This window comes from Gracilinanus agilis, chromosome 2 (genome assembly GCF_016433145.1).
Source record: "Gracilinanus agilis isolate LMUSP501 chromosome 2, AgileGrace, whole genome shotgun sequence".
Taxonomy (NCBI): Eukaryota; Metazoa; Chordata; class Mammalia; order Didelphimorphia; family Didelphidae; genus Gracilinanus; species Gracilinanus agilis.
In genome coordinates this window covers 268,713,077-268,725,572 of record NC_058131.1, presented here as the reverse complement: position 1 = coordinate 268,725,572, position 12,496 = coordinate 268,713,077, and the positions used below count along the sequence as shown (strand labels likewise).

General features: G+C 38.3%; 1 protein-coding gene across 1 annotated transcript in view; it reads left to right on the top strand.

The window, feature by feature from the left end:
* Positions 1 to 12,496, top strand: part of PNPLA7 (patatin like phospholipase domain containing 7) — a 262,836-nt gene that overhangs the window by 1,357 nt on the left and 248,983 nt on the right. Inside the window, exons 3-8 of the mRNA XM_044659658.1 lie at positions 255 to 289; positions 3,321 to 3,395; positions 3,678 to 3,765; positions 4,452 to 4,534; positions 6,139 to 6,230; positions 6,646 to 6,786. Coding sequence (XP_044515593.1) covers positions 255 to 289; positions 3,321 to 3,395; positions 3,678 to 3,765; positions 4,452 to 4,534; positions 6,139 to 6,230; positions 6,646 to 6,786 — 514 coding nt within the window. The remainder of the gene's footprint in view (positions 1 to 254; positions 290 to 3,320; positions 3,396 to 3,677; positions 3,766 to 4,451; positions 4,535 to 6,138; positions 6,231 to 6,645; positions 6,787 to 12,496) is intronic.

Genomic DNA, 12,496 nt, shown 5'->3' with positions numbered 1-12,496 from the left:
GGCTGAAGAGCCCATTAGCCATGAGATGGTTGTTTATAGATCGAGACTATTTGGAACAGCAGATGCTTCCATGGGGACAATTTCTTTTCATGGAAATGGAGATTTCTTGTTAACAGAAAACTTAACTTCGAAAGTGGATTTGTAAACAGTTAAAAACTGTGACTGCTGAGTTAAACATCAGTTATTTGAATAGTTGGTCTTTGGCAGAACCAGGCTGTACTCTCTTCATTCCATTTTGTTTGTTTTATTTTTAGCCATGAAGAAGGAATTGTATCGAACCTACTCAAAGGTATGTATAATGTATATTAGGGGAACTTGACATTAATGGAAAAATAATAACAGCAACTTGCTTTGTTTATTTGAGATATTAAAGTCATCTCTATATTTACAAAATACTTTCAACTACAATGAAGTAGGTAGTGCAAGTATTTTTCTCTTTTTAACATGACAAAACTGAGTCTTACAAAGGGGAAGTACTTAGCCTAGGATAGATGAGTCAGATCCCTAATGTTTCCTTTCTCAGGTCATCTCTGGAAAGTAGAAAGGAATTTTCTGTTGGGGTTTTCATTCTTGGAATCTTGTTGTATTTGGGTCTTGCTGTGTGTGAGGAGTGTCCAGTATATTGGACTGTTAAAACAGGGTCAAAACTTGTTTTTATGCTTCAAGTAGCATATGGCACCTAGGAACTTTCTGTGAGGATCACTTTCCCCTAAACTTTTACCATCCTCTGTGTGTGTAAATCACTTATCCTGACTGGGTCTTAGTTTTCTCTTCTGTAAAGTGAAGTGATTGGACTTGATCTATAATGTTGCTGTTAATTCTAAATATAAAATTCCAATATCCTGTCTACCCCTGCAGTGAGGGGAATTAGGGATTGGGGCATAGTCAAGATTGTTCATTAAAGCAGAAACCTTTTGTGACAGTGGATACCTCTGGTAGCCCTATCAAATCTATCCTTGAGACTGTTGGTCATTGTAGCCACCACAGGTGGATAGAAGTTCCTTAGCTTCGAAGTTAAAGTCTATTTCCTCTCAGGCCAGGATCCTATATTTGTTTGAGGCTTGGGTTTTCTTAGATCTTCCTTATTCATCTCGATGATGTTTTTTTTAATGTTTTCTAGGGATTTTCCCTAAGAGTCTAGGAACACTGACAAAAAAATGACCTTATGACTGTAGGCAAGTCACTTAACCTCTTAATGCCTGGGTAGCTCTCAAGACTGAATTGCAGAGAAGGTGATGACTTGTAATGTTAGAGCCTTCCTCCAAACCTAGGAATTCCCTATATTAATGAAGTCACAGGTCTAGTTCCTATTCTTCCCTAGGGCATTATGGCCTGCTGAACTCCTGGTGCTTCTCTAGTCTGTGTGGCACTAAGTCCTTCCCATATTCTCTTTTTGACTTTTTGACAAATCAGTTAGTTGTGAAAGTATTGGGGTGAAGAGAAACATCTATTGTCTCTGGCAACTGAAAGGAGCCCTGAACTTTTTCAGCTGTGAGACTTGAAAGGACTAATAAGTTTCTGTTTCCTGTCATATACACCCACTGCCTTTCATCTCTAATCTGTTTTGGGGGGGTAGGTAATAATAATAATAACAGTTAATTTTTATATGTATATTCTCTGTGCCAGACTGTGCTAAGCACTTTATAATTATCTCTATCTCAATTATTAGCTCAACCTACAACCTTGGGATGTAGGTGCTGTTATTATCCCCCTTTTACAGTTGGGAAAACCGAGGCAGGCAGCACTTGCCTTCAAGGTTATGGAAGAGTTTGGATTAGGGTAAAGAAGGAGGAAGGAGCTTGGGCAGTGTATGTTTGGGCATACTTATCTGAGACTTGAAGATTTTTCATATTGTTTTGCTTTTCTGACTTCCTAGCCCTCTGATTCTTCTATTTCTGGAAACTTAGTGTTACCTTCAACATTTTCTGATCAGCTTTGTGGCCACCTTTCACTATATGTCTAGTACTGTCTTTTTATATTTTCTAAAAATTTAGCTTTCTGCCTTATACTTATTTCTTGGACACTGGATCATAAGAAACACTTGCAGTATTGACTTGTTAATTGGAATTTAATATTCTCATAATCTAGATGGTTTACTCTGGTTTTCTGAAGAGTCCTACAAAAGGTTGCCATATCCCAGCACTTGGTTTAAAATATAATATGACTTAATTTTTAACATTTTCAAAATGCATTAATAGCATTTTATTTATGAATTAAGTAGGTATATTAAGCCTTTTTAGAAGAGGAGCCAAGGCCCAAAAAGGGCATAAATGACAACCCAAAGTTATATTATTGGCTAGGAATATGCATGGACAACTCCTGACTAACTCATATTTATTTCATTATGCCACATATTATAATGATTTGGGGGGAAGAAGGTAGGAGTTTAGAGCAGGAACTTTGCTGTAGTGTTTGGGATCTTTTTCATTTTTCCTAGTGACTTTATTTTCCTTGAATGAGGTCTCTAATTCTGTCTCACCATTTGGGACTCCCCATTTACTAGCCCTTAATATTGAAATTCACTTGCTATTAGTTCTTAAAAAAGAATTAATATGAATATGAAATTATGTTTGCCTGTTTCCTGATCTGTAGTCAGATTATACCATGAACCTGAAAACATTTGTCCTATTCTTATAACATTTTTCCTGCTCTAGCTCTGTTCTGGCTTCTGATTTCAAAGAGGATGTTAAAATGCTCCTGGATTTCCTTTTTCTCTGCTCAGCTTGTGGTCTAATAGGACTTCTCTAATAGATGCCTATTGGGAGCCAACTCTAGATGTGGATAATTTATAATGTATTTAGGAGGCACAAATATCTGTTCAGAAAAGGAGGAAAGCTGTTTAAATCCTCTTTCTATATGAGATGGAATCCTAGTAGTTTAAACCCTTGGAACAGTTGGCATGAAGGAACAATGTCCAATATAGAAGGCATTAGATTAAAAAAAAATCATTAGACAATAATTAAAACAATCCTGAAGCTAATGTATGCACACTAGAGGTGTTGTAGATTTTATGTCCTCTTAGAATTTATAGTTAAGTAGAGGGAATAAGACTGAAATACAAGAAATATAATATACAATGTTGTATGATAAATTTATTAAAGATGCAAAGTACTATGTGAAGTCTGAGAACTATATGTGTGTTTAAATTGTTCATGTCACTGACTGATGGCAGCTTCTTTCTCATTGATTTCCAACACTGCTCTCATTTCTTACTGCTATCTATTAAGCAAGAAGATTTCTGCTGAGATATGTAATGGGAGGGCAGAGGCCTTTGATTATTCCCATTCTTTTCAAATGCCATGTTGTGTTCTCCCCTATAGGGTATCATCTTTCTGAGTGCTTCTGTACACTCCTTGACGAGACGGTTACTGGGATATGATCTAGACTCAACCATGGTAAACACTTATGTTTGGAGTGAGGGAACTTTCTTCTAGCTATGAGTTAAGACCCATAGATTCTGTTTCTGAACAGCTGTTGATTCTAGAGCTTCCTCCATGTTTTGATATCTACCTTTCTCTCTCTTTCTCTGTAATTTGTTTTTCTTTCTTTCCCTATTACTTTAAATTCAGGAAAATGAGATAGGGGTGAGATTTCAAGGTGGTTGGGTTGAAAAAGTCTGGGATCATTGTTATCTTCTCACTGACAGTTCTGCTTTGTTTTTGAACTTATACATCCAGGTAAGAGGAATGCTAATTGGAGTTATCATAGGGCTGGTTTTCAGCTGCATTTGCATCATCTTTATTTACAAGAAGATTAAGAGGTTTCGTAAGTATCCTGTGTTTGGTTTTGGCCCTTAGAGGGTAAGAGAGGGGGAATGATAGCTTTCTTTGACCCAGAGTGCCTGTAAGCTAGAATTTAGTAGCCTGTCTAAATTAAGGCTAGTTGAATCTATTTCAGGAAAATTTAACCCATTTAGACCTGACCTTAGAAAAGATCCAAAGCAGAAATTTCTGACCTTAACTCTGACTTTCTGGACAGCTGGAGAAAAGGGTACCAAGATAGGACATTTTTCCTGAGATAGGGAATGAATCTGATTTCTAGTTAGGTACCTTATGATATGATACACTTTGAATTTAGGTTAGGTCTAATAGTTTCTTGCATTCCACATAATGATTTATGGTTCTGATATGCCTGGATAATTTTGAAGGAGGAATTCACTAGTCATGATACATTTTTTTCCTAAATATTAAATAGTATTAAGATGAAGAAAGAAGTAGAGCTCATGCTTACAGTATCTGCACTCTAATGGGCCTAAACAATGAGTAAGAAGAGAATAGAAGGTTCCAGATAGCCTGATTTTGAATCTAGCAGGGTTTTTCTTGTTGGGTTTATTCTATGTATACCTGTATCCCACCTCCTTCTACCATTTGAGATTTCCATCTCTTGTCTTGCCTGGAAACTATTTTTAGAGACCCAAAGATGGCTACATTGTTTCCTTTTCTGTCTTTTAGGACGTCGGCCTTCATTATCTTCTCAGTATAGGTTCCGTAAAAGAGACAAAATGATGTTTTATGGCCGAAGGTTAATGAGGAAGGTAAGTAACTCAAGAGAATGGAGTGATGAGGTAAATCTATTGTAGTTTTCTCTCTGAATACTGGGGGCCACTTGGGATCCAGGAAATTATCATATATTTGATTTGATTGATTGGCATGTATTTGTTAGATGCTTACGAGATGCGGTGTTTCTCCTGATCTCAATTGAAGATAGAAAGCTAGATAATTTTCTTGGCCAGGGAATGCTCACTAGGCTTATATAAAATTTTTTTATAGATTTGCTTGTTTCATATGCTAGAGGGAGAGGCCCCTAAGGAGAGGCACAGGCAATAACAAACTACTTCTGTGAACTCCTTGAAAGATTCTCATCCCAACTGCCTGGTTGGACAGACTCTTCTCTTTGCATGCTACTCCAGCTGTTCTTGACAAGAGATAGCTATGTGCTATGTTAACCCTCCATCTACAAGCAGTTTTTTTTTAAACCCTTGTACTTCAGTGTATTGTCTCATAGGTGGAAGAGTGGTAAGGGTGGGCAATGGGGGTCAAGTGACTTGCCCAGGGTCACACAGCTGGGAAGTGGCTGAGGCCGGGTTTGAACCTAGGACCTCCTGTCTCTAGGCCTGACTCTCACTCCACTGAGCTACCCAGCTGCCCCCCTACAAGCAGTTTTGAAGGTTTTAAAGAGTAATTAGGAACCATATGCTAGTGAATAGACATAGATGGGAATTGGTAAAATATGGCATTTGGTTTGGATCAGTTGCCTTTGGCAAGTGTGGGAAGGCTTAAACATGCCACCTCTTCTTTGGGAAATGGACAGGACCCAATGAGCATCTTTATTAGACAACATTGTGTTTGGAGGAATCAGGGAAGCTATTGAGTCAAAATATTTCTGAGCACCTCCCAGAAGTAATGCTCCTCATTTCCCCCAGGTGGCACTGTGGTCTTTGTCTGAGATAAATTTCTTTGGTAAGGACTTACAACATCATCCTGTAGTAGACATGGGGCTGCCTGATTAAAATATCAGGAATCATGCTTTTAGAGATGACCTCCACTTTTTAGGAACTTACATTCTAGAAGGGCTGTGTCCAGGATAAGTTCTTGATTTTACCCCTTCTCCTACTATTAGCTTACTCTTTGACTCTAAATAGATCAGTAGGCCTCATAGCAGTGCAATGGGTCTTGGGAAATGCTGAGGAAAATCATCCAATGGTTTTTTTATACTGAATCATTTAAATTATTTTTATGCTTGGATACTCCTTGTATTTTTTTAAATCTCTTTATATGTGTGTATTAATAATTAAGAGGTGATATATGTACATATTAATACTATTTCTCTGGTTACCCATTTACCAGAACTGTATGTTATGAAATTTAAGCCCTTTTTAGATTACTTTATTTCAGAAACATGAATAACTATTTCTAACTTTTTACTCCAGAACTATGGGTACCATTCATTCAAATATAGTAATGTGGGAATGTAGTAATATAAATGGAATGGATACAAAATGGTTGTAAGAAAAAATTAAAAAATTTCCTCCATTAGTCATATGTGTGTGTGGACTGTGAATTCTTGCTTGTTTTGGAGTTTTTCATTTTCTACTGTTTGGAAGATGCCACAGTTGAGTGAATGCCTTTTCCTGTCTAGGTGAGTATCCTGCCAAACAATCTTGGTGGGAACAATACTGTGCCCCGGCAGAGATACAAGAAAAGAGCCAAGGTTCTGCTTTTGGCTAAAAGGTACAAAAATGGGGGTGATAAATGAACATAGACATTTTCTAGAGGGAGCTAAGTGATTGATTCAAAAACAATTAAGTTGTTGTCTATTGAAATGGTAGTGAACAGTAATTAGAAGTAATCTAGATAAACAGGCAATCAATCTAACATTATCAAAGGTATTTAATGGTTTTTTCATAATAGATATAGTTTCTAATTCTGTAGGGCTCAGACTAATATAAAAATGAATTTGTGCTCCTATATGCCTAGTGGCTTGAATAGTGCTCAGATATTTTGATTTTACTGTGTATATGGAAAGCTGCCTTGGATGTCACCGGGAATAAAATGGTTATGACTTAGGGGTTTTTTGGGATGACTTTTTGAAAGTCTGTAGGCTTTTAGGCTTTTTTTCAATTTGCATATTTATTTTGCTTTGTAGGATCCTGCAGTTCAAGAAGGAATATCCTACCTTGGAACCAAAGGAGCCCCCACCCTCCTTGCTAGAAGCTGATCTCACTGAGTTTGATGTTAAAAATTCTAACCTACCATCTGAGGTCCTCTATATGCTGAAAAATGTCCGGTAATTCAAGAAAAATTTTTAAGCCCCTACTGTGTGGAGAAGGGCTATAGATTATGCATAGGGGAAATAATGTGGCAGGTGAAATATGAAATGACTCAGGAAACAAAAATTCGATCATCTGGATTTATTAAGCAATGCATGGCAATTGCCCCACAAATTGGGACCAGACCCTTCCTTAGCTTAGGGTTGGACTTTGACTACAGAGACAGACTTTTATACATTAAAAACAATCAAATAAGACCACTAACTAAAAGAAAACAACTAGAATACAACATTAGATAATTTGATTTCTAACTAGAGTAAACATTAGGGACTTCCCATGTTGGGAGGGGAGAGATTGAACAAGTACAATTCTCTGAAAACAGCTGAGGAGGTGTCTCCCCCCAAGTGTCTATGAACTATCAAAGGAACATGTAAACAATAACTAACTGTTACAAAGCCAATTTTCAGATAGGACATATGGATTGCTTAATTGTGAAGCATAATTATGAGAAAACTTTTTGCATCAGTCTAGATCTGCCTGATTTTCTGGTCAGCATAAATTGGGTCCTTAGTTAATGATCTCCAAATAGCCAGTAGAGGCGGTTCTTTCACTCTGCATCAATTCCTAGAGGTCATTCCAGTTTACATGGAATTCCTCCACTTCATTATTTCTTTTAGTACAATAGATTCCACCACCAACATATACCACAATTTGTTCAGCTATTCCCCAATCGAAAGGTATCCCCTCATTTTCCAGTTTTTTGATACCACAAAGAGTGTGGCTATAAATATTTTTGTACAAGTCTTTTTCCTTATTATCTCTTTGGGGTACAAACCCAGCAGTGATATGGCTGGATCAAAGGGAAGGCAGTCTTTTAAAGCCCTTTGGGTATAGTTCCAAATTGCCTTCCAGAATGGTTGGATCAATTCACAACTCCACCAGTGATGCATTAATGTCCTAATTTTGCTATATCAGGAGGCAACTTTTTTTATTTTTATTTTTTTTTTTAATTTTTTTTAAACCCTTGTACTTCGGTGTATTGTCTCATAGGTGGAAGATTGGTAAGGGTGGGCAATGGGGGTCAAGTGACTTGCCCAGGGTCACACAGCTGGGAAGTGGCTGAGGCCGGGTTTGAACCTAGGACCTCCTGTCTCTAGACCTGACTCTCACTCCACTGAGCTACCCAGCTGCCCTATTTTTGTTTTTTAGAAAAATTTTTTCCATGGTTACACGACTCATGTTCTTGCTCTCTCTCCCCCCATACACCGATTCCCCCATAGCCGACGTGCATTTCCACTGGTTTCTTCATGTGTCGTCAATCAAGACCTATTTCCATATTATTGATAATTGTTCTAGGGTGGTCATTAAGAGTCTACAGCCCAAATTGTGTCTACATCAACCCATATGTTCAAGTAGTTGTTTTTCTTCTGTGTTTCCACTCCTGTAGTTCTTCCTCTGAATGTGGGTAGCATTCTTTTTCCATAAATTCCTCAGAATTGTCCTGGGTCATTGCATTGCTGCTAGTATAGAAGTCTATTACATTCAATTTTACCACAGTGTATCAGTCTCTGTGTATAATGTTCTCCTGTTCTTCTCCTTTCACTCTGCATCAATTCCTGGAGGTCATTCCAGTTCACATGGAATTCCTCCAGTTTATTATTCCTTTGAGCATAATAGTATTCCATCACCAACAGATACCACAATTTGTTCAGCCATTCCCCAATTGAAGGGCAGACCCTCATTTTCCAGTTTTTTGCCACCATAAAAAGCACAGCTATAAATATATATTTTTTTTATAAATATTTTTGTACAAGTCTTTTTCCCTATGATCTCTTTGGGGTACAAACCCAGCAGTAGCATGGCTGAATCAAAAGGCAGGCAATCTTTTAGTGTTCTTTGGTCATAGTTCCAAATTGCCATCCAGAATGGTTGGATCAATTCACAACTCCACTAGCAGTGCATTAATGTCCCAATTTTGCCACATCCCCTCCAATATTCATTACTCTCTGCTGCTATCATTTTAGCCAGTCTGCTGGGTGTGAGATGATACAGGAGAGTATAATATCCATTTTATAGATAAAGAAACTGAGGCTCATGGGAATTGGTTGGTTCATGGTCAGAGAACTTGTGTCAAAATTAGTATTGGAACCCAAGTCCAAATCTATTTTCCTTTCCATTCTATCTCAGCCATTTCCTTTTAGTAGAAAGTAAGACAAATACATGGCTAACTTCAATACAAAATTATATCTAACTACATCAGAGAGGTACAAAATGGAGTGCTTTTGAGGTCTAAAGGGAGTAGACAGTACCAATGATAGAGAAGGAAAGGAGAAATCTAGTAAAGTTTCAGGGAAGAGGCAGGATTTCATTTGGGTTTTAAAGGATGACTAGCAATTCATCAGGCAAAGAAGGCAAGGGAGGAGCAAATTCCAGCTGCAGGACATATAATTTGAACAAAGGAAAGTGAATAAGATTTATTTAGGAGAAATAAAGCCATCCATTTTATCATACAATGGAAGTATGTAGTAAGGAATAGAATGAGAGACAAGCCTGAAAAGGAAGGATGGTACCAGATTATGGAAATTATTGATTTCCAGGGAGAGTAATTTGACTTTTATCCTGTAGGCAGTAGTGAGCCATTGATAACTTTTGACATTTAGAATGACATGGCCAACTCTATGTCTAAAGCAATGATTCCCAAACTTTTTTGGCCTACCTCCCCCTTTCCAGAAAAAAATATTACTTAGCACCCCCTGGAAATAATGAAACTATTTATTGAACTCAGTACAGAATGTAATACAAAAAAAGTGTGGCCATCACCGCTTCCCTGGATCGCTGCAGCTCCCACCAGGGGGCGGTAGCACCCACTTTGGGAATCATTGGTCTAAAGGAACATTATTCTGAAAGTAGTATGAAATATGGTTTAGGGCAGTGGTTCTCAAACTTTTTTGGCCTGTTGCCCCATTTCCAGAAAAAATATTACTTAGCCCCCTGGAAATTATTTTTTTTTAAATTTTAATAGCAAATATTAGGAAAGATAAATGCACCTGTGGCCATCACCACCTCCCTGGATTGCTGCAGCACCCACCAGGGGGCGGTAGCGCCCACTTTAGGAATCACTGGTTTAGAGAGTATTGCAGTAGTCTGGGTGGGTGGTAAAGAGAACCTGTATTAGAGAAGTACCAGTGAAAATAAAGAGTAGAATTGACAGATGTTGTGGAGGTGGAACTAATAGACCGGTAACTGATGGATATATAAATAGCATGGGAAAGGGAAGAATAAAGTTTTAGACTTGAGAGACTAGATGGTGCAACTCACAAAAACAATGAAACCAGAAGGAGAGACATGATCAAAAGGTCAAGCTTTTGGAAGTGGTGGGCTAGGGGCATGGGAGGAATGAGGTTAAGACCTTAAATGGAGGAACTGGCTTGGTAAGAATGGCCAAAGTAGGAGAAAATGGGGATGATGAAGAGTAGTTTTGATATGTGGGATAAGGGGAGAGGGAGCTTGTAATGATCTCCATTTTCCTGTTAATGTAGGTGAGGTTCTCTGCTGAGAAGGAAGGTGGGGGAGAGGAAATGAAGGAAGTTGATGAGAGAGAAGGTTCAGAATAGCCTCCATGAGAAATGTTATTGTCAATAAAAAGATTTTCATGCAGTCCTGAGGACCTAAATAATAGAGAATGACTTTATCTAAGGGCTTTCAGGAAGATACATTTAGGGGCAGGAAGGTTGGTAGTGTTTGGATTTGGCAGAGCATGAGTGGTGATAGGATAAGAGGGCAAGAGATCAAAGACTTAGACCTGCATAGGCCTTTATGATCAAAGACATCTAGTTTAACTCTTTGATTTTACAATCAAGGAAACTGATGGCCAGAGACATTAGGTGATTTGCTCAAGGTTCCACAAATCATAAGTGGTGGCATAGCTGGGATTTGAACCTCTGACTCCAAATTCAGGAATCTTTCCATTGCACTAGAGGTACCTATTTAGGGTATAGTCATGATGGGAGGGATAGATGGCTAGGACAATGTGTACTATCTTAGAAGTCAAGGGAGGTATATATTTATCTAGTAGCAAAAGTGGTCAGTGTTGGGTATTGCCAAGGTAGAAGGCTGTAATTGGAGAGGGGAATTTCAGAATTCTGGATCTTGGAGGTAGATCATTTTGTGTGCACGGTGACCAGATGAAGGGGATGACCATCTTTTGCATGGCCAAGATGGTGTGAAGATGAAGGTCATAAGAATTGAGAAGATTGGTGAATTAAGAGACATTTCAGGAGCATATCAAAGTATATCTTTAAATCCTTAAGTATAAGGAAGAGGATTGGATGGAAAGAAAGACCAAGAGTCAGGTACTGATGAATGCCTTGAGTAGGGAAAAAGGATAACCTTGTGGGTGGTAGATTATTGTAAATAAAGATTTGGACACTTATAAACATGGATGGAGTCAATCTCAGAGGAGGAAAGGTTGTTGAGTAATAGTTTCAAAAGGATAGTCTAGATGTGGATTAGGAGCAGGGTGTACACCTCCCCCTCTTTCTTGCTCAGAGCTTTGTGGAATATAAAACAAAGGCTATCTGATCTCTGAGATCCTGTGATGACTGAGCATGGAATGGGGGGGAGCCTTACTACTTCTTACTTTTGGATACATAGATTCTCATAGTTATGAGACTTGGGTGGCAAAGGAAAAACAAGGTAGTCATTAAGTCTAGGGCAGCATTGGCAAAGGTTTTCAAGTTCATGTGCCCAGACTGCAATTTCAAGCTGCCTGTGAGCTCCCTGCCTTACCCTAATGAGTGGAGGGAGAAATGTTCACCTTGGGTGACTGTTCAGAGGGGCAGGGCATAGAAAAAATGTCCTCAGGTGCTGTGGAGAGGGAGAATGGAGCAGCTCCCCGAGTGCCAGCTCTGCACGCATGCCAATACTTCACCAACACTTGGTCTAGGAGGTTGTCATGAAATCACACTCAAAAACTCTGAGACCTTCATCAGGGGACAGGTGAAGGGGATAGAGGAGGAGTAGAAAGAGGAAGATAAGAAGAGAATTAAGAGCATGTATTATCTTAGAAGCCAAGGGGAGGTATGTATTTATATATATATATGTTGGGTTTTTTTTTACATTCTATTTACTGAAGCTATTATTTCAGTTAGTTTCTTTGCTAATCTTTGTTTTTTTTTCTTAGTAAACCATTAGAAAATATACCATGTTAGCAGAGGTGTTTGATATCTAGAGAAAGAAATGAGCCTTTTTTGGTCTAGGTACAGTAGACCAAAAATGAAATATATCTGAAAAGTACTTTACAAATTTTAAAGTATTATATTAATGCTATTCTTATTAATTATCATCATTATTATCATCTAGAGCAGTGATTCCCAAAGTGGGCACTACCACTACCTAGTGGGTGCTGCAGCAATCCAGGGGAGCAGTGATGGCCACACTTTTTTGTATTACATTCTGAGTTCAATAAATAGTTTCATAATTCCAGGGGCACTAAGTAATATTTTTTCTGGAAAGGGGGCGGTAGGCCAAAAAAGTTTGGGAACCACTGATCTAGAAGTTCAAATATTTTTTGTACATTTCTAAACCTAAGTCAAAATGCAGCTAGGCAGAGACTACAGTCTTTTTCAGAAACACAGTTCTCCAAAATGGAGTCAGTAATTTCAGTGAAGGAGGTAGCTAGGGGACACAGTGGATAGAGTTCCAGACTTGGGGGCAAGAAGACCTGAA